We start from the raw sequence: 22,525 nt of genomic DNA, 5'->3' as shown, positions 1-22,525 counted from the left end.
GATCATTTTTACCATAGCAGTGTCACCTAGTAATAGAGTTGATGCAATCAGCTTTCCAGGGAATAGATCTGGAAACCAAAGGTCAAATTCTCATGCAGAAGGGGAAAAAGTTTTGTTACTACTTTGCACACAGACACAGACTATATGCTTTCTTCTCTATCTTGGCTTCTTTGGTCCCGTAGTACTTAGAGTATTTCATTTCTGTAAAAACTTAAATGTAGGGCTTCCCTGGTGGCGCAGTGGTTGAGGGTCCGCCTGCCGATGCAGGGGACACGGGTTCGTGCTCCGGTCTGGGAGGATCCCACATGCCGCGGAGCAGCTGGGCCCGTGGGCCATGGCCGCTGGGCCTGTGCTCCGCAACGGGAGAGGCCACAGCAGTGAGAGGCCCACATACCACAAAAAAAACAAAACAAAACAAAACAAATGTATACCTATATAAGTCAGGCAACATGCCAGGCCAATATAATTTACTAATCACACAACAGATTTTTCCTTTGATCTTTGTGCATTTTATTTCTTATAATTTCTGCAGGGAATGTTCCACTCATTTTCATTAATATATTATTAATTGAAGGAGTAAAGTTCCAGTGAGAAAAAACAAATACTCTTTCCTTATATAAAAACATGTGAGAGAATGGTATCAAGGTTCTTAATAACTGAGTCAAGTTTTTCTACTAAACTGTAAGCTCCATGAGAGTAGGGACTCTGTATCATTCATCATGTATTTCCTGACACAAGCAGCTATGCAATAAATATTTGTTGAATGGATAAATAAATGATAAATGGCAGATGGAAATGTACTCTACAAACAACATTAATTTGAATTCTTTTCCTAAAAAGCAGGTAGCACTTGAAACTTTCTTAACTCTGACAAACTACTAGAAGTGGAACTGAAATTTGCTGGTGAGGTTAACCAACCGAAGACCACCTAGGATGAGAGGGCTGGAAGGGAGAACTCCAGCTAAGCAGAGACTGAAATGAAAGCAATTTGGCCAAGTAGCACCTTTTTTGGCTTACTCACATACAACCAACTTGGAGAATTTCCAAGCAGTAAAATACAAAAAGATTTGGGGACTCTTCCCCAACCCCCAAACAGAGTAGGTAGCCTCACCTACATGGTACGTACATGAAGTAGGCCTCTAGCACTAAGAACCCCCACTTTCAATGTAAGAGTGAGGCCCACTAGGGGAAACCAAACACATTGACCTATAACTGTTGGGGAAGCCTATACCAGTTACCAATTTAAACTAGTCTAAACTTTCACTTATAAGTATTCAAAGACAATGAAAAATTATTAGATGTTATAAGGATGATAAGGAGCTGCAAAGGAGACCAAGCAGACCTCAATGAGGTAATGTCAAGGGAAGAAAGCACAGAAAGCTTTTTTAAAAATTCTAATAAACAACCTGATTAAGATTTAAGAGGAGGAGGAACCGGAGGAAGATGGCGGAAGAGTAAGACGCGGAGATCACCTTCCTCCCCACAGATACATCAGAAATTCATCTACACGTGGAGCAACTCCTACAGAACACCTACTGAACGCTGACAGAAGACCTCAGACCCCCCAAAAGGCAAGAAACTCCCCACATACCTGGGTAGGGCAAAAGAAAGAAGAAGAAACAGAGATAAAAGGATAGGGACGGGACCTGCACCAGTGGGAGGGAGCCGTGAAGGAGGAAAGGCTTCCACACACTAGAAGCCCCTTCGCGGGCGGAGACTGCCGGTGGCGGAGGGGGAAAGGTTCGGAGTAGCCGAGGAGAGCACAGCAACAGGGGTGCGGAGGGCAAAGCAGAGAGATTCCCGCACAGAGGATCGGTGCCGACCGGCACTCACCAGCCCGAGAGACTTGTCTGCTCGGCCGCCGGGGCGGGCGGGGCTGGGAGCTGAGGCTCGGGTATCGGGTTTCGGTCGGAGCGCAGGGAGAGGACTGGGGCTGGCGGCAGGAAGAGAGCCTGAAGGGGTTGGTGCGCCGCGGCTATCCCGGAGGGAGTCCGGGGAAAAAGTCTGGAGCTGCCGAAGAGGCAAGAGACTCTTTCTTCCCTTTTGTTTCCTGGTGCGCGAGGAGAGGGCATTAAGGAGCGCTGCTTAAAGAAGCTCCAGAGACGGGCGCGAGCCGCGGCTAAAGGCGCGGACCGCGGAGACGGGCGTGGGACGCTGGGGCTGCTGCTGCCGCCGCCACAAGGCCTGTGTGCGAGTGCAGGTCACTGTCCACCCACCCTTCCGGGGAGCCCGTGCAGCCCGCCACTGCCAGGGTCCTGGGACCCAGAGACGGCTTCCCCGGGAAAGCGCATGGAGCGCCTCGGGCTGGTGCAACGTCACGCCGGCCTCTGCCGCCGCAGGCCCGCCCTGCACTGCGCGCCCCTCCCTCCCCTCGGCCTGAGTGAGCCAGAGCCCCCGAATCAGCGGCTCCTTTAAACCCGTCCAGTCTGAGCGAAGTACGGACGCCCTCCGGCGACCTACGCGCAGAGGCGAGGCCAGGTCCAAGGCTGAGACCCGGGAGTTGTGAGAGCAGAGAAGAGACAGGGAAATCTCTCTGTGCAGCCTCGGAGGCAGCGGATTAAAGCTCCACGGTCCGCTTGATGTGCCCTGCGTCTGTGGAGTGCATGAATGGACAGCGAATCATCCCAAATTGAGGAGGTGGACTTTGAGAGCAAGATTTTCGATTTTTTCCCCCCCGTTCTCTTTTTGTGAATGTGTATGTGTATGCTTCTGTGTGAGATTTTCTCAGTATAGCTTTACTTCAACCATAGGACCCAGGGTTCTATCCGTCTGTTTTTTTTTTCAATAATTACTTTTTTATTTTTAATAACGCTACTATATTTTATACCTTATTCTATTTTACTTTATCTTCACTCTTTCTTTTTTCCTACCTTCCCTTCCGCCCTCCCTCCCTCCGCCTTTTTCTTTCTTTCTTTCCTTCCTCCCTCCCTCCCTCCTGTCTGTCTTTCTTTCTTCCCTTCTTCCCTCCCTCCCTCCCTCCCTTCTTTCTTACTTTCACTCTTTCTTTTTCTTTCCTTCCTCCCTCCCTCCTTTCTTTCTTTCTGTCCTTCCTCCCTTCCTCCCTCCTTTCTTTCTTTCTTCCTTCTTTCCTTCCTGCCTTTCTTTCCTTCTTCCTTTCTTTCTCTCTCTCTTTCTTTCTTCTACTAATTCTTTCTTTCTACTTTTTCTCCCTTTTATTCTGAGCCGGGTAGATGAAAGGCTCTTGGTGCTGCAGCCAGGAGTCAGTGCTGTGCCTCTGAAGTGGGAGAGCCAACTTCAGGACACGGGTCCACAAGAGACCTCCCAGCTCCACATAATATCAAGCAGCGAAAATCTCCCAGAGATCTCCATCTCAACACCAGCACCCAGCTTCAGTCAGCGACCAGCAAGCTACAGTGCTGGTCACCCTATGCCAAGCAACTAGCAAGACAGGAACACAACCCCACCCATTAGCAGAGAGGCTGCCTAAAAACATAATAAGGCCACAGGCACCCCAAAACACACCACCAGACGTGGACCTGTCCACCAGAAAGACAAGATCGAGCCTCAACCACCAGAACACAGGCACTAGTCCCCCCCACCAGGAAGCCTACACAACCTACTGAAACAACCTTAGCCACTGGGGACAGACACCAAAAACAACGGGAACTACGAATCTGCAGCCTGCAAAAAGGAGACCCCAAACACAGTAACATAAGCAAAATGAGAAAGCAGAAAAACACATAGCAGGTGAAGGAGCAAGATAAAAACCTACCAGACCTAACAAATGAAGAGGTAATAGGCACTCTACCTGAAGAAGAATTCAGAATAATGATAGTAAAGATGATCCAAGATTCTATTTCCATGATCCCAAATCTTGGAAATAGAATAGACAAAATGCAAGAAACAGTTAACAAGGACCTAGAAGAACTAAAGATGAATCAAGCATCGATTAAAAACACAATAAATGAAATGAAAAATACTCTAGATGGGATCAATAGCAGAATAACTGAGGCAGAAGAACAGATAAGTGAGGTGGAAGATAAAATAGTGGAAATAACTGATGCAGAGCAAAATAAAGAAAAAAGAATGAAAAGAACAGAGGACAGTCTCAGAGACCTCTGGGACAACATTAAACGCACCAACATTCGAATTATAGGGGTTCCAGAAGAAGAAGAGAAAAAGAAAGGGACTGAGAAAATATTTGAAGAGATTATAGTTGAAAACTTCCCTAATATAGGAAAGGAAATAGTTAATCAAGTCCAGGAGGCACAGAGAGTCCCATACAGAATAAATCCAAGGAGAAATACGCCAAGACACATATTAATCAAACTGTCAAAAATTAAACACAAAGAAATCATATTAAAAGGAGCAAGGGAAAAACAACAAATAACACACAAGGGAATTCCCATCAGGTTAACAGCTGATCTCTCAGCAGGAACTCTACAAGCCAGAAGGGAGTGGCAGGACATAATTAAAGTGATGAAGGAGAAAAACCTGCAACCAAGATTACTCTACCCAGCAAGGATCTCATTCAGATTTGATGGAGAAATTAAAACGTTTACAGACAAGCAAAAGCTGAGAGAGTTCAGCACCACCAAACCAGCTTTACAACAAATGCTAAAGGAACTTCTCTAGGCAAGAAACACAACAGAAGGAAAAGACCTACAATAACGAACCCAAAACAATTAAGGAAATGGGAATAGGAACATACATATCCATAATTACCTTAAATGTAAATGGACTAAATGCTCCCACCAAAAGACACAGATTGGCTGAATGGATACAAAAACAAGACCCATATATATGCTGTCTACAAGAGACCCACTTCAGACCTAGAGACACATACAGATTGAAAGTAAGGGGATGGAAAAAGATATTCCATGCAAATGGAAATCAAAAGAAAGCTGGAGTAGCAATTCTTATATCAGACAAAATAGACTTTAAAATAAAGACTATTAGAAGAGACAAAGAAGGACACTACATAATGATAAAGGGATCAATCCAAGAAGAAGATAAAACAATTGTAAATATTTATGCACCCAACATAGGAGCACCTCAATACATAAGGCAAATACTAACAGCCATAAAAGGGGAAATCGACAGTCACACTCATAGTAGGGGACTTTAACACCCCACTTTCACCAATGGACAGATCATCCAAAATGAAAATAAGGAAACACAAGCTTTAAATGATACATTAAAAAAGATGGACTTAATTGATATTTATAGGACATTCCATCCAAAAAGAACAGAATACACATTTTTCTCAAGTGCTCATGGAACATTCTCCAGGATAGATCATATCTTGGGTCACAAATCAAGCCTTGGTAAATTTAAGAAAATTGAAATTGTATCAAGTATCTTTTCTGACCACAATGCTATGAGACTAGACATCAATTACAGGAAAAGATCTGTAAAAAATACAAACACATGGAGGCTAAACAATACACTACTCAATAACGAAGTGATCACTGAAGAAATCAAAGAGGAAATAAAAAAATACCTAGAAACAAATGACAATGGAGACACGACGACCCAAAACCTATGGGACGCAGCAAAAGCAGTTCTAAGGGGGAAGTTTATAGCAATACAATCCCACCTTAAGAAACAGGAAACATCTCGAGTAAACAACCTGACCCTGTACCTAAAGCAATTAGAGAAAGAAGAACAAAAAAACCCCCAAAGTTAGCAGAAGGAAAGAAATCATAAAGATCAGATCAGAAATAAATGAAAAAGAAATGAAGGAAACGATAGCAAAGATCAATAAAACTAAAAGCTGGTTCTTTGAGAAGATAAACATAATTGATAAACCATTAGCCAGACTCATCAAGAAAAAAAGGGAGAAGACTCAAATCAATAGAATTAGAAATGAAAAAGGAGAAGTAACAACTGACACTGCAGAAATACAAAAGATCATGAGAGATTACTACAAGCAACTCTATGCCAAGAAAGTGGACAACCTGGAAGAAATGGACAAATTCTTAGAAATGCACAACCTGCCAAGACTGACTCAGGAAGAAATAGAAATTATGAATAGACCAATCACAAGCACTGAAATTGAAACTGTGATTAAAAATCTTCCAACAAACAAAAGCCCAGGACCAGATGGCTTCACAGGCGAATTCTATCAAACATTTAGAGAAGAGCTAACACCTATCCTTCTCAAACTCTTCCAAAATATAGCAGAGGGAGGAGCACTCCCAAACTCATTCTACGAGGCCACCATCACCTTGATACCAAAACCAGGCAAGGATGTCACAAAGAAAGAAAACTACAGGCCAATATCACTGATGAACATAGATGCAAAAATCCTCAACAAAATACTAGCAAACAGAATCCAACAGCACATTAAAAGGATCATACACCATGATCAAGTGGGGTTTATTCCAGGAATGCAAGGATTCTTCAATATATGCAAATCAATCAATGTGACACACCATATTAACAAATTGAAGAAGAAAAACCACATGATCATCTCAATAGATGCAGAGAAAGCTTTCGACAAAATTCAACACCCATTTATGATAAAAACCCTGCAGAAAGTAGGCATAGAGGGAACTTTCCTCAACATAATAAAGGCCATATATGACAAACCCACAGCAAACATCGTCCTCAATGGTGAAAAACTGAAACCATTTCCACTAAGATCAGGAACAAGACAAGACTGCCCACTCTCACCACTCTTATTCAACATAGTTTTGGAAGTTTTAGCCACAGCAATCAGAGAAGATAAGGAAATAAAAGGAATCCAAATTGGAAAAGAAGAAGTAAAGCTGTCACTGTTTGCAGATGACATGATACTATACATAGAGAATCCTAAAGATGCTACCAGAAAACTACTAGAGCTAATCAATGAATTTGGTAAAGTAGCAAGATACAAAATTAATGCACAGAAATCTCTGGCATTCCTGTACACAAATGATGAAAAATCTGAAAGTGAAATCCAGAAAACACTCCCATTTACCACTGCAACAAAAAGAATAAAATATCTAGGAATAAACCTACCTAAGGAGACAAAAGACCTGTATGCAGAAAATTATAAGACACTGATGAAAGAAATTAAAGATGATACAAATAGATGGAGAGATATACCATGCTCCTGGATTGGAAGAATCAATATTGTGAAAATGACTCTACTACCCAAAGCAATCTACAGATTCAATGCAATCCCTATCAAACTACCACTGGCATTTTTCACAGAACTAGAACAAAAAATTTCAAAATTTGTTTGGAAAAACAAAAGACCCCAAATAGCCAAAGCAATCTTGAGAACGAAAAACGGAGCTGGAGGAATCAGGCTCCCTGACTTCAGACTATACTACAAAGCTACAGTAATCAAGACTTTGTGGTACTGGCACAAAAACAGAAAGATAGATCAATGGAACAGGATAGAAAGCCCAGAGATAAACCCACGGACATATGGTCAACTTATCTTTGATAAAGGAGGCAGGAATGTACAGTGGAGAAAGGACAGCCTCTTCGATAAGTGGTGCTGGGAAAACTGGACAGGGACATGTAAAAGTATGAGATTAGATCATTCCCTAACACCATACACAAAAATAAGCTCAAAATGGATTAAAGACCTAAATGTAAGGCCAGAAACTATCAAACTCTTAGAGGAAAACATAGGCAGAACACTCTATGACATAAATCACAGCAAGATCCTTTTGGACCCACCTCCTAGAGAAATGGAACTAAAAACAAAGATAAACAAATGGGACCTAATGAAACTTCAAAGCTTTTGCACAGCAAAGGAAACCATAAACAAGACCAAAAGACAACCCTCAGAATGGGAGAAAATATTTGCAAATGAAGCAACTGACAAAGGATTAATCTCCAAAATTTATAAGCAGCTCAATAGCAAAAAAACAAACAACCCAATCCAAAAATGGGCAGAAGACCTAAATAGACATTTCTCCAAAGAAGATATACAGACTGCCAACAAACACATGAAAGAATGCTCAACATCATTAATCATTAGAGAAATGCAAATCAAAACTACAATGAGATATCATCTCACACCAGTCAGAATGGCCATCATCAAGAAATCTAGAAACAATAAATGCTGGAGAGGGTGTGGAGGAAAGGGAACACTCTTGCACTGCTGGTGGGAATGTGAATTGGTACAGCCGCTATGGAGAACAGTATGGAGGTTCCTTAAAAAACTAAAAATAGAACTACCATATGACCCAGCAATCCCACTACTAGGCATATACCCTGAGAAAACCATAATTCAAAAAGAGACATGTACCAAAATGTTCATTGCAGCTCTATTCACAATAGCCCGGAGCTGGAAACAACCTAAGTGTCCATCATCGGATGAATGGATAAAGAAGATGTGGCACATATATACAATGGAATATTACTCAGCCATAAAAAGAAACGAAACTGAGCTATTTGTAATGAGGTGGATAGACCTAGAGTCTGTCATACAGAGTGAAGTAAGTCAGAAAGAGAAAGACAAATACTGTATGCTAACACATATATATGGAATTAAAAAAAAAAAAATGTCATGAAGAACCTAGGGGTAAAACGGGAATAAAGACACAGACCTACTTTAGAATGGACTTGAGGATATGGGGAGGGGGAAGGGTAAGCTGTGACAAAGCGAAAGAGAGGCATGGACATATATACACTACCAAACGTAAGGTAGATAGATAGTGGGAAGCAGCCGCAGAGCACAGGGAGATCAGCTCAGTGTTTTGTGACCGCCTGGAGGGGTGGGATGGGGAGGGTGGGAGGGAGGGAGATGCATGAGGTAAGGGATGTGGGAACAGATGTATATGTATGACTGATTCACTTTGTTATAAAGCAGAAACTAATAAAAAAAATAATAAATAAAGAATAAAGCAAACCCCACAAAGAAAAAAAAAAAAGAAATAATAGAGGGAAAAAATCCCTGAGATAAAACAGAGCTGAGACTTCAAAGTCCCATTAAAGGTCGGTAAGAATAATGAAAGGAAACACATAACTAGACATATCCTGATGAAATTTCTGAATTCTAAAAAGAAAAAGAGAAGTTTACAGCTTTGAGCGATGAAAAATAAGCTAACTACAAAGGAAAGAGAACCAGACAGACATCAGACATCCCAACTGTAACATTAAATACTAAAAGGCAACATAGCAATATTAACAGTTCTGAAAGAATTCCAATTATGCATGGGAGCAAAAGAAAGGCAGTTTTAGATATACGAAGTCTCAATACTACTTATATACTTACTCTGAAAAACAATACTAGCGAATGTGTTCCAGTCAGATAAATAGTGAATTAGAACAAGGAATTTTAAAAGGCAATTGTGATACAAAAAGAACAGTGGTGGGTAAGCTGGAGCTAAATTATTTTGATAATGTACTTATAAAGAGTAATGCATATTTTAAGAAAGAATTCTTAAAATAAGAGATACGTTAAAAACCATAATCCAATATATTGTACAGCGCAAGGAATTATAGCCATTATCTTATAATAACTTTTAATGGAGTATAATCTGTAAAAATACTGAATCACTATGCTGTACACCTGAAACTAATATTGTATACCAACTATACTTCAATTTAAGAAAAGAACAATCTGAAACTAAATTCTAAATTATTTAACAGCATGAAACAATCAAATAAAAATACACTAAAACTTTCATTTTGATTAGATGTGGTCTTGATAGAGATGATCATAAATTCTATTTTTTAATGCTGAAAAATATAAGGTCAATCTGTTTATTAAAAATATAAGGGTAGGGATTCCCTGGTGGCGCAGTGGTTAAGAATCTGCCAGCCAGTGTAGGGGACATGGGTTCGAGCCCTGGTCCAGGAAGGTCCCACATGTCGTGGAGCAACTACACCCGTGTGCCACAACTACTGAGCCTGTGCTCTAGAGCCCGTGCTCTGCAACAAAGAGAAGCCACTGCAATGAGAAGCCCACGCACCGCAATGAAGAGTAGCCCCCACTCGCTGCAAAAAGAAAGCCCGTGCACAGCAACAAGGACCCAACACAGCCAAAAATAAAAAAATAATTTTAATATATATATATATATATATATATATATATATATGAGTAAAAATACTATTTATACAACTAAAATGAGCTAACATTTGTCAAGTGTTTACTCTTAATGTGTCAGGCAGTATTTTAAGGGCTTTACATATAATAATTCAATAATCCTTACAAAACCCTATGACAGAGAGGCAAGTACTATTATTATCCCAGTTTAACTTATGGGAAACAAACTGAGACAGAAGTTCTTAAGTAACTTGTCCAAGGTCACTAAGTTTGCAAATGGTGGAGTCAAGATCTGAATCAAAGCAATGAGGCACCCCAGCCCTCTTAATCATTATGTTCTACTGCCTCTCACTTGAATAGGTTAAAATTAGGGTACAGAACTTTCAAACCCCTGGAAGAAGAAAGAAACAAAAAGAAACAAAACAATCAAAAATTTCCAGCAAAAATCAAGGAAAAAGAAAAAGAAGCAGGAATGCATACAAATGGAAAATATAAAATAATATAGCATGAGTAAACACCAAATATATTGGAATCTTTATATAATGACATGGAAATATGAAATATTATATTGTTGGATGAAATGAAAATATGGCAGAACAGCCAAGTATATTATGATTCGATTTACGCTAATACACACATTTATAATCTACACTTTTAGCCATTTGTTTTACAAGGGGTAGATTACCAGAGAACAGAATGTTCACTTAATCTGCAATATTTAAATTTTTACAACAATCATATATAAACTGAAAAAGATATTTATTTTCTTTAAATAAAAATGTGTAGATGCCATCACAAGCACCTATCTTTTCTCAGCTGTGACTGGCACATAGCAGGAATTAAACATTTGTTAAATGAATGTATGGCTATCTCTAAGATTAAATCACTACCTGAGTTTATCAGGTCGCTATCAAGATAAGCAAAGAAATAAAATAATACAATGTTCCTTTTAATGTATTTTTCAGTGCTTACTTAAACACTCATTTATTTCTCTACACTATTTTTAGGTTGACACAACTGGTGGGCTGAGCATCAAATGTGTCTCCTGTCTGATAACGAGTTTCCTAAGTATATATTATATTAAATCCGTGGTGCCATTATTCTTAAGATGCACTTTTATTTTATGAAACACCAGAAACAAAAACACTTTCAATGAAACTATGGCACACCATAAAAATATCTGATTTCAGAGAAGTAAAATTTTTAAATGTGCATTTTAGAATCAATGAAATATAGCAATTCTCATTATCAGAAAGTCTAACAGCTACAATTATAATGAGCTCTTACTATGTACTAAGTACCATGCTAAGTGCTTTTACATGTATTATCCCATTCATTTTTCACGGAAACCCCATGAGATAGATGCTGTCATGGTTCTCATTTTACAGACAGGAAAACAAGGCACAGAGAGGCTAAAAAAAACCTGTCTGTAATCAAACAACAAGTAAGTAGAGAGGTCAGAATTTGAACAAAGTAGTCTCACAGCACCACACATTCTCATAATTTGTCTTTACTGCCTAAGGTAGAGCACTAGTCCCATCAGAAGAGAAAAAACGTGGTTCTGGCACTATATTCTTAAAGAAATCTATCAAGGACTATACAGGATGCCTTGTTGCCAGATGAAGCCCTATGTTGTGTTGTAGGCAATGGAGAGCCACCAAAGGGTTTTTCCAGGGATCTAATCTGATCCAAGAATGTAACTTGGAATATCTGAAAAAATGAAAAGCTTGTATATCCCTTAGGTAGTCTTTCCTAAATATTATTTCACGCATCATTAACCTTGGTGAGATCTCTGAATGCAGTTGTAAGTGTCTTTAAAAGGACTCAGCCAGGGCCTCCGTGGTGGCGCAGTGGTTGAGAGTCCGCCTGCCGATGCAGGGGATATGGGTTCATGCCCCGGTCTGGGAGGATCCCATATGCCGCGGAGCGGCTGGGCCCGTGAGCCATGGCTGCTGGGCCTGCACGTCCGGAGCCTGTGCTCCGCAGCGGGAGAGGCCACAACAGTGAGAGGCCCGCGTACCACAAAAAAAAAAAAAAAAAAAGGACTCAGCCACCCTTTTTCACCAACCACACATCTTACCCTCGAGCAGTCCGTGCTGTTACTATAAGTTGCAAGGCTTTGGCCTGCAGCCTCATGTGATGGATAATCACCACCTGCTTGTTCTCCACGCCACTATACATGAACTCCATTTTGTAGGTTTCTTCCATGATCTATAAGGAAAAGGTAAGTAATAAGCAGCAAAAATATCATTATAGTCTTACTTAAGAGCAAAGAGCAGCACAGGATTCTAAGTGAAACCAGATCTGAACAGAGTGCTTTCTTTAATGCCTATGCTTTAATTCAGAACTGAAATTTTTAAGTGCCTATGTTGAGAGAAATTAGTGTAATTTGAGAGAAATTAATATACATGTTGAGAGAATAAATTATTTTGTCAATTAAAAAAACAAACTTTCATCTGGTAATATCATCTTAGTTGATGATATAAAGATATGAAAGTTTAAACACTGATAAAACTGTAAAGCACTGCTTGTAACTAAAGCAAATTCACTGTGATGTGGTGGCAAATGAATACGTATGGAAACGTAATCCTCAGAAAAAGTCCTCAAGAACTTAGTATTAGGAACCATTGACCACCTGTTAGCCATCCAGACTGTTCTATGGGCCTGGTCTGTCAGAGGGATTTTAGGGAGGGAATCAGTGCAGAAAACAATGTCAGTGACCTCAGCTCAAGCCCAGGGCATCTTAAGCTCTCGCTCTATTCTATCCAAGTCAGTGACTCCCCCCGAATCATGCTTCTCTTTCCCTTCCCTTTCTTCAATGGGAGGCAAGCAATGATAGCAGGCAATGATGCTTGCCTCCCATTGAAGGCTTTGGAGTCAGAGCCCTGTCAGTTGTCTTCTACAACTGACAGTAAGATAAGTTTCCTAATTACATGGTGCCTCAGTTTCCCTATCTGTAAATGCAGAAGAAACAGCACCAACATCACAAAATTTAAAGGATTAAATGGGGTATGGAAGGTGCTTAGCACAGTAACTGTCACATAGCAATGGTAATTCCTTTCTCTTTCTTCCAGACTACTGCTCCCAGTCCCATCCCTCCCACCGTGGCCCACGGGTGGTCTGTTGTCATTAAGTTCTACTCCCTACAACAAGCCACATGGCAGGTCTGAGAGGGAGTCTAGATTAGATGAGAGATGAAGCAGAGTAGTGGAAAGAAAACAGACTCTGGGTATCAGAGTACCTGAGCTCAAGTCCCTGACCTACTACCTATAGCTCTATGAATATAACCTTGCTGAGCATTGTTTCATCTGTAAAATGGACTTAATACTTATTCCAACCTAATGGGATTATTATGAGGGCTAATTAAAATAGACTTGAAATCATTTAGTGAACTGTAATGTAACAATCATAGTCACCATCATTATCTTCCTACTGGGTTGTAATTAGTCATATACAGACTTACTATTGGGAAGACATGACCCAGAAAAGTTCACCAAATCCCAATACCCAAGAATGAAGGGAAACTGCTCAAAACTAGAAAGAATAAACTTAAGGCAAGTAAAATTAAATGCTACTTAATGAACTGAGGAGGAAAAAAAAAGACCTTTAAATATTCAAGAGATGGTTAAAGAAAAGAGAGAGAAAGAGAGATGGTACAGGCTAAAGATATAAACCACCTCAAAATGAGTTCAGCTACATTTTCAGATCAAAGATTCATGATAGTATTTATTGGATTTTAGTGTATCTGAAATACAAACTAATAATATTTTAGAACACAAAAGAAATCTTAGAAATCAGGGAGGTTAAGTAACCTGCTCAGCACCACCCAACAAATTAGAGGCAGACATGGGAACAGAACCCAAGTCCCCTGACTCTAAAGCCCGTGCTGTGTCCCCTAATTATGCTGTTTCTCATATCACTAACTTCTGACACAGGCTGAAAATGGGGAGGTCACAGCAGAGCCTTGTGAAGGCCTCTGACTCTAACTTAGACAATGCAATTTCTGGACAGAGATCTGGACAGAGATCCACCTGAGGAGAAGGTCTCAATAAGCTTACCTGTTTTGCTGCTGCTGAGGCCAAGTCACTCTGCTTCAAATACAAAGGGGCAGCCACATTCCACAGCTTTTCCTGTAAGGCCTAACAAATCAGGAGAGGACAGAACACAGAGGTCAAGAAGGCTGCCATATAATTTGAGACTTAAGTGTCTGTTTTGCTTTGAAAATTTACCATGATCAAGAATTCCTCTCATTCTTATTCTTTTAGGCCAATAAGCCCTACCTATTATGGACAGAGAGGAGACCAATGATTTGGGCCAAATGAACTCCTCCCCATTCAATTCTTGGCCCAAAGACCCTATGTTCCAGACCAGAGCTTGCAAGCAGAGTGCAGGAGCCATGAAGGCCTCACCAAGAATGTCCAGGCAAGCCAGGCTTCTGAGGCTCTGGGACCTCCTTGATCCCAGTCACTGGACTAACCAGACTGCCTAGACCCTTCTTCCCTGACTTAGTTCCTTTTTCTTTGCTCCATGCTCACTATCCTTTGAACAGCCCCATCATCTTACCAACATACTCAAACAAGAAATCAAGCTTTCCGGGCTTCCCTGGTGGCGCAGTGGTTGCGAGTCCGCCTGCCGATGCAGGGGACGCGGGTTCGTGCCCCGGTCTGGGAAGATCCCACATGCCGCGGAGCGGCTGGGCCCGTGAGCCATGGCCGCTGAGCCTGCGCATCCGGAGCCTGTGCTCCGCAACGGGAGAGGCCACAGCAGTGAGAAGCCCGCGTACCGCAAAAAAAAAAAAAAAGAAAAAAAAAAGAAATCAAGCTTTCCTAGATTCCTCCCTCTCTCAGTCTCTGCACATTTAAAACTATCACTTAGAGCCATGGATTTTACCTTCCATCTCCCTCCTCGCCTATCCATCCATCCAGCCATCTCATCTAAACCTCTGCTATAGTCTCTAATTTTCACAGCCCTTCTTAATTACAGACATAATGACATTACAGAAAACCTAGACTAACACTATACAACAGAAATATAACACAAGCCGTGTATGTAATTTTACACTTTATAGTAGCCACATCTTTAAAAGTAAAAAGAAACAGGTGAAATTAATTTTAATATAGTTTACTTAACCCAGTATAAATAAGATATTATTTCACTATGCAATCAATATTTTTGAAATTATTAATGATAGTTTACATTTTTTTCATACTAAGTCTAAGAAATCCAGTGTGTATTTTACACTTACAGTACATCTCAATATGAACATTTATTTATTTATTTTTATAAATTTTTTTATTTTTTATTTATTTATCTTTGGCTGCATTGGGTCTTCGTTGATGGGCGCGGGCCTTCTCTAGTTGCGGCGAGCGGGGCTACTCTTCCTTGCGGTGCACGGGCTTCTCACTGCGGTGGCTTCCCTTGTTGCAAAGCACGGGCTCTAGGCACGTGGGACTCAGTAGTTGTGCCATTTGGGCTCAGTAGTTGTGGCTCGTGGGCTCTAGAGCGCAGGCTCAGTAGTTGTGGTGCACGGGCTTAGTTGCTCCGCGGCACGTGGGATCTTCCCAGACCAGGGATCGAACCCGTGTCCCCTGCATTGGCAGGCGGATTCTTAGCCACTGCACCACCAGGGAAGTCCTCAACATGAACATTTAAAGTGCTCAATGGTCACACATACCTAGTGACTACTGTATTTGACAGTGGCAGGTCTAGACTATAGATATAGAAATTGTTTAATAACCTAAATCATACTACCATTAAGTGTTATTGTTTTTGAATGTTTGCTTCCAATCATTTCCTATATGCATGTTTTTTTATATAGTTGTAGTCAGAAAGCAGAAGTAATTTTGTATGCTTCTTTGGGTACATAACATTATGTCATATTTGGGCATGTTCTTACATAATTCTTCATAAAGATCATTACTGCTACAGAATATACTGTTGAGTAGACGTGCCACGACTTATTTAGCTCCTCCCCTATTATCAAACACTTGCCTGCCTTGGGTTCTAAGTCTGGGTCCCTTACCTACACTTCTCCTACATGACGCTGAATAAAAAACATAGTTCTGTGTTATTTTTAGGAGTAATCTCTTCTCTTTTCCTACTAAAGAAAAGTGGATTCTTTTCAAAGGCCTTCTTGTATTCCTATCTAGAAGACAACAAGCCAAGGAAGAAGGAAGAAGACCAACACTGACATGGCACTCACTATGTACCAGACACTAGACGAAGGGTTTTCACATGCACTGCTTGCTACCAATCCTTACCTGGGTAGAGTTATTATTAGCCTTGTTTCACAGACGCTTGGAAAAGCCAAATAACTGTGCAAAGGGACATGAAGGAACTTTTGGGGGTAATAGAAATCTTCTATATCTTAACTGTGGTGGTGGTTACACAGGCATATATATTTGACAGAATCTATCTAGCCAAATAAGGACTGTTTAAATCCCAACCTACTTCAGTGTACACACTCATCTTCACATGCATACACACACCTATACAACCCTAAGCTCACATATCTTACAGTGGCAAATAATTTCTGACGCCTCCATTTATTCTGACTTTGGTCAAATATCATTAAAAACTTTGAAGACTAATCACATTTAGAACTAAAGCCAAGTTAAGTCTTATCAAGTTAGAAGGGCTCTTCTAAATTCTAAGCCTAAATTTATAGCAGAACTCTGCTGCAGAAGCTGACAGCTATTGAGCTAGTTTAACTGGCCTTCAACTCAGTGAACTGAAACAGTTTTGGGTACCAATTTTGTGTGTGTGTATATATGTACTCTAACAACCTAATATGAAATGACAGCAAGTCATTAGCTCTTAAGAGCAATGAAATCAACCTTTGACTAATTTGACTTTGACCAAATGAAATTAGCATTTAGAAATATATAAATATATAAAGTACAAATCTTTATATAAGATCTTTGCTAATCAAATTATTAAAAAACAATTAAAATCCTTGGGATTCTAATGCAAATGGTTATCCAACCTGCTCTAATTATATGATAAAGGAATTCTCCCAAATTAAAAAATTCAAATTCCTATATGAGTTAACAATTCTTTAATTAGAGGCAAATATAATTATACTGCAGAGTACATAATTTCCCCATTGCTAAGCGGTTGCATAAAACCAGTTATTTTTCTACTTACGGCCTCAAACACCGCTGGGTCCATTAAACTGCATTCTTAGCAACACACTCTTGAACAAAATGGATTCAAACCAACCTTGATGAGAAGAAGCTGACACCTAAGATAGGTAGCAGAGAAGTCAGCTACTCCTGCCAATTCAGACTGAAGTTCTCCAAGTCTTTGCAGATCCCTGTAGTAAATAAAAACCCAAGCCAAACATAGAATAAGGATAATAACACCAATTAAAGATCATGTCAAAAGCTTTTTACCATTTTATACCTAGTAAATTGGTAAAAAATTTTTAAATGACAGCACTCAATGGTGAAGTGGTTATAATGAAACTGGTTCACTTACACTTTGATAGCAGTTTAAGCTGCTATAATTCTTCTGGAAAACAAAACTGTACTACGTTATAAAAGTCACACATATAGTCAAAAGTTTTGATCAGTAGCTTTATGCTAAGAAGTAATTCTAAGGGAAACATTCAATAGAAATGAAATGCTTTATGCTCCACAATATTCTTTGTTATGTGGACTGTTATAGTAAAACCCAGTAACTACTTAACTATTCAATGGTAGAGGAATTATTAAATAAATTACTGTACATACAGTCAATGGAATAGTCTACAACCATTAAAATATAATAGGGTAATAAGGTATATGATCTCAACTATGTAAAAACCATATATATATATATATATATATATATACACACACACACACACACACACACACACACACATATATGAAATATGAGAAAAACAGAGCAACCTGTTTTCTAGATAGAGGTATTAGGGTGTTTTTTAGTGCCTTCTCCTAACTATGCTTTATTTTCCAAGTGTTTTATACAATCGGTAAGTATGTTTTATATCATCAGAAAAAAAAATTTTAAGGTATCATAGTGGGCTCCATTGGCTGCCTACCTAGTTAGTAATTTTCCACTTTTTCCTTACTAAGTGAACCCTGATTTTGTTCAAGAGAAGGTGCCCCAAACCTAGTTCCAGGTAGAGTCCAACTGGACTAAGCTAATTAGCACACATCATCTTCCTGTTTAGGTCACCTAAGTTGGCCTTATGAGTCCTAATGGAAGGACTTATATTCAATGCTTGAAGCAGGTCTAATGGTGGTCTATGAATCACTCATACTCTCTTTCTCTTTCTCTCTCTCTGTCTCTATCTCTCACTAGACTGAACAAGAATGTTTTATAGTCCTGATTACCACTGGCAGTCATACTGTAACTCTAAAAGAAAAAAAGCCTTGGGATAAAGCAAATGTTGAGGACAAGAAAAATCCAAAGAGAGAGAGAAACTGGGTCCTTAATGATAGAAATGAACTACTTAACCATACCATACTAAGAAATGCCTCTGATTTCTGTTCATATGAAGAAATAAATAGCCATTATAAGTTAATTTGAGATAAGGTTTTCTGATACTCACAATTAAAGCATGCTAACTGGATATAGGTATAGACAAAGTGATTGCAACCATATTAAATACATCTGCCTGTGGACAAGAGAACAGAAAGTGGTACACACACATAAAATAGTTGTGTTCAGGGCTGGGACTACTGATTTGAAACATTTAATTTTTTTAATAGGTTATACATACCTAGCTATAGAATTACACCTATAAGGAATAGAATTCAAAAGATACTAAAGGACAGACAATTAAATTAGTCCACTTTCCTATACCTGTGTGCTGCTAACCAGTAATCTTTTCCAGAGGCAACTACCATACCAGTTTCTTTTAAATTCATTTGGAAATATGCTACACATCTACAAAAAGTAATGTTTTTCTTTTCTTTCTTCTTCTTTTTTGCGGAGGAGAGAGAGGGAGAATGAGAGAGAGTGCGAGCAAGCAAGCTAACAATCTCAGAAAAAATTCGTAGAAAGCTGCTTGGTTTTTGGTTTTTTGGTTTTTGTTGGTTTTTTTCGGTACGCAGGCCTCTCACTGTTGTGGCCTCTCCCGTTGCGGAGCACAGGCTCCGGACGCGCAGGCTCAGCGGCCATGGCTCACGGGCCCAGCTGCTCCGCGGCATGTGGGATCTTCCCAGACCAGGGCACGAACCTGTGTCCCCTACATCGGCAGGCGGACTCTCAACCACTGCGCCACCAGGGAAGCCCAGCTGCTTGGTGTATTAATGTAGTATCAAAATTTCACACAGAAATGATAACTGTGGGAAACCTAAAGATCTGGCTCATGAGGGAAGTTAACTGTTTCAGGGCTGGGATACTATATCAGGTTTCATAGAAGCCTGTACAAAATTGTCCATTGGACTAAGCCCCTCCCTCTTATTTCAGGCAACTTTCTGATAGCTAATGCTGCCTCCTGAGAACCTTGATACAAGAAAGGAGATGCCCTGGAAAGGGGCAAAAATGAATTATTTCCAAAGTGACTGAAGAAATTAGGGTCTGTGGCTTATATACCGACTCTTTTTAGTTTTGGTGATTTGAGCTAATCCCGGAGAGCCTGCTCATGTGTGGGAATCAAGCACAATAAAAGGCAAGACCCTGTACTAGCTAACCATAACTGTAAAATCCTATTTTGGCGGCCAGCTGGTCTCTCCCTTTCGCATCTCTGATGTGTCTCTTGAAAAAGATGGCCCTGAATCATTCTACGTCTGAACCATTTCATCTCCAGAAAGATTCTGCCTTCTGCTACATTATAGAGAACACTGACCAGCTGACTATACATTAGCTGACTGCCCCCAAGTGTTAAGTCATTCTACCAACCTCGCCCTGTAGCATTTGTTCTGAATTGCACAAAATAAGATGCAACCCAACTAGCCATGGGAAATCTGAACTATTATACAAACAAAAACAGAAACTTGCCAGCCCTGCTCAAAACGCTCTGTGTCCCAGTGTTTCCTCTCTCTATTTCTTTTATTTTTTTGCTGACCACTGGACTTTATTAAGATGGAATCACTGATAATTACATGGAAGCTACCTGCCTAAGCCAAAATCCTTGAGGTTCACATGAACTTAGTTATACAAATAAGAAACAAATGGCATGTTCAAAACCATTAAGGAAATATCCCGACGCTCAGGTGATGAAGGCTGGGGTGAATGAATTGTCACACTTATTTCAAGCTGTTAAAGAGTTTGTGGGCCACGCAGTGGTCCCTTGCATGCAAGAAGTCAAAGACCTCCTCTGTGCAATCCTCCTCTGTCAGTGACCTGGAGGATACATGCTCATCACAGAGCTCTAGCCGCTCCCAAGCCTTTACACATTTCTCCAGCTGCTCGCATTGCTCTCTCACTGTTGTTAGGGGATCCACTAATTCCTCCTCCTCCTCTTCCTTCTCCTTGGGCTCTCCGGTCCCAGTCAGCATCCTTTGCTCATCCTCCAGCCCCATGTCTGGCTGCTGTTGTGGACTCAACATGAGCAGCAACAGCGACACCTATTCTCTGTATTTCTTTATGCCCACAATCCTCAGGAAGCCTCAGTTTAGACATCCATCAGGAGACTATGGACTCTTTAATGAAAAAGGTACAAAAAAGCACCTCCTATGTGCACTGTACTAGGTGTGCTAGGTGTTTCCTTATTTGAGCTCATTTAATCCTTACAATGTGAACTGCAATTATAGGCATACTTTGGAAAATTGTGGGTTCAGCTCCAGACCACCACAAATAAAGCAAATATCACAATAAAACTAGCTAGGCACGCAAGTTTTTTGGTTTCCCAGCATATAAAAGTCATGTTTACATTACACTAGAGGTTATACTGTTCTCCACAGTGGCTGTACCAATTTACGTTCCCACAAACTGTAGGAGGGTTCCTTTTCTCTATACGCTCTCCATCGTTTAGTATTTGTAGACTTTTTGATGATGGTCATTCTGACCAGTGTGAGGTGATAGTATCTCACTGTAGTTTTGATTTGCAGTCTCTAATAATTAGTAATGTTGAGTACCTTTTCATGTGCCTGATAGGCATCCGTATGTCAAACTATGTTGAATAAAAGTGGTGAGAGTGGGGCTTCCCTGGTGGCGCAGTGGTTGAGAGTCCGCCTGCCAATGGAGGGGACACGGGTTCGTACCCCGGTCCGGGAAGATCCGTGGTGAGAGTGGGCATCCTCTTTTTCCTGATCTTAGAGGGAATGCCTTCAGCTTTTCACCATTGAGTATGATGTTGGCTGTAGGTTTGTCATATATGGCCTTTATGATATTGAGGTATGTTCCCTCTATGCCTGCTTTCTGTAGTGTTTTTATCAGAAGTGAATGTTCCATTCTATCAAAAGCTCTCTGTTATCTACTGAGATGATTATATGGTTTTTATTCTTCAATGTGTTATTGTGGTGTATCACATTGATTGATTTGCAGATATTGAAAAATCCTTGCATCCCTGGAATCAATCCCACTTGATCGTGAAGGATGATCCTTTTAATGTATTGTTAGATTTAGTTTGCTAGTATTTTGTTGAGGATTTTTGCATCTATATTCATCAGTGATATTGGCCTGTAATTTTATTTTTTTGTGATACCTTTTCTAGTTTGGGTATCAGGGTGATGGTGGCCTCACAGAATGAGTTTGGAAGTGTTCCTTCCTCTGAAATGTTTTGGAATAGTTTCAGAAGGACAGGTGCTAACTCTTCTCCAAACGTTTGATGGAATTCACCTGTGAAGCCATCTGGTCCTGGACTTTCGTTTGTTGGGAATATTTAAATTACTGATTCAACTTCAGTACTGGTAATTGCTCTGTTCATATTTTCTATTTCTTCCTGGTTCAGTCTTGGGAGACTGTACCTTTCTAAGAATTTGTCCATTTCTTCTAGGTTGTCTATTTTGTTGGTGTACAGTGGTTCGTAGTAGTCTCTCGTGATCTTTCGTATTTCTGTGGTGTTGGTTGTTAACTTCTCCTTTTCATTTCTGATTTTATTGGTTTGGGCCCTCTCCCGTTTTTTCCTGATGAGTCTGGCTAAAGGTTTATCAATTTTGCTTATTTTTTTTAAAGAGTCAGCTTTTAGTTTCATCAATCTTTTCTATTGTTCTTTTAGTCTCTTTTTCATTTATTTCTGCTCTGATCTTTATGATTTCTTTCCCTCTAGTAACTCTGGGTTTTGTTTGTTCTTCTTTCTATAGTTGCTTTAGGTGTAAAGTTAGATTGTTTTGAGATTTTTCTTGATTCCTGAGGTAAGCTTGCATTGCTATAAACTTCCCTCTAAGAACTGCTTTTGCTGCATCCCATAGGTTTTGGATTTTCGTACTTTTGTTTTCATTTTTCTCCAGGTATTTTTCTGATTCCTCTTTGATTTGAAACAAGTCTTTGGATGTTAAATCTCACTATACCAGATCCTTCATGTCATATAGACTGTTTATGCAGAAACAGAGCAGTGTGACAAGAGGGAAGGGCTGGAAAAACCTATGTTCTAGTCCAAGGCTTTGCCTTTGACAGCCTTCTCCCTTCTTCACTTGACTAATTTCTATTCATTCATCTGGTCATTGCTTAAAC

The 22,525-nt window shown here is 40.0% G+C and overlaps 2 protein-coding genes across 3 annotated transcripts in view; both read right to left on the bottom strand.

Moving 5' to 3' along the window:
- The window catches only part of INTS4 (integrator complex subunit 4), a gene marked incomplete at both ends in the record, with an annotated part of 120,553 nt that overhangs the window by 11,897 nt on the left and 86,131 nt on the right, over nucleotides 1–22,525 (bottom strand). For both annotated transcript variants that reach the window (XM_079708867.1, XM_079708868.1), the window contains 3 exons: nucleotides 12,036–12,166; nucleotides 14,014–14,094; nucleotides 17,177–17,270. In XM_079708867.1, the coding sequence (XP_079564993.1) occupies nucleotides 12,036–12,166; nucleotides 14,014–14,094; nucleotides 17,177–17,270 (306 nt within the window). The remainder of the gene's footprint in view (nucleotides 1–12,035; nucleotides 12,167–14,013; nucleotides 14,095–17,176; nucleotides 17,271–22,525) is intronic.
- Nucleotides 20,158–20,433, bottom strand: LOC307055872 (cytochrome b-c1 complex subunit 6, mitochondrial; the record flags this gene model as incomplete). Its single annotated transcript, XM_079708157.1, has 1 exon — nucleotides 20,158–20,433. One exon carries the CDS (start codon nucleotides 20,431–20,433, stop codon nucleotides 20,158–20,160), a length of 276 nt encoding a protein of 91 aa, XP_079564283.1.

Source organism: Hyperoodon ampullatus (assembly GCF_949752795.1).
Source record: "Hyperoodon ampullatus genome assembly, chromosome: 7".
Taxonomy (NCBI): domain Eukaryota; kingdom Metazoa; phylum Chordata; class Mammalia; order Artiodactyla; family Ziphiidae; genus Hyperoodon; species Hyperoodon ampullatus.
Note: the sequence above shows the minus strand (reverse complement) of the source record. Positions and strands in the feature narration are given on the sequence as shown.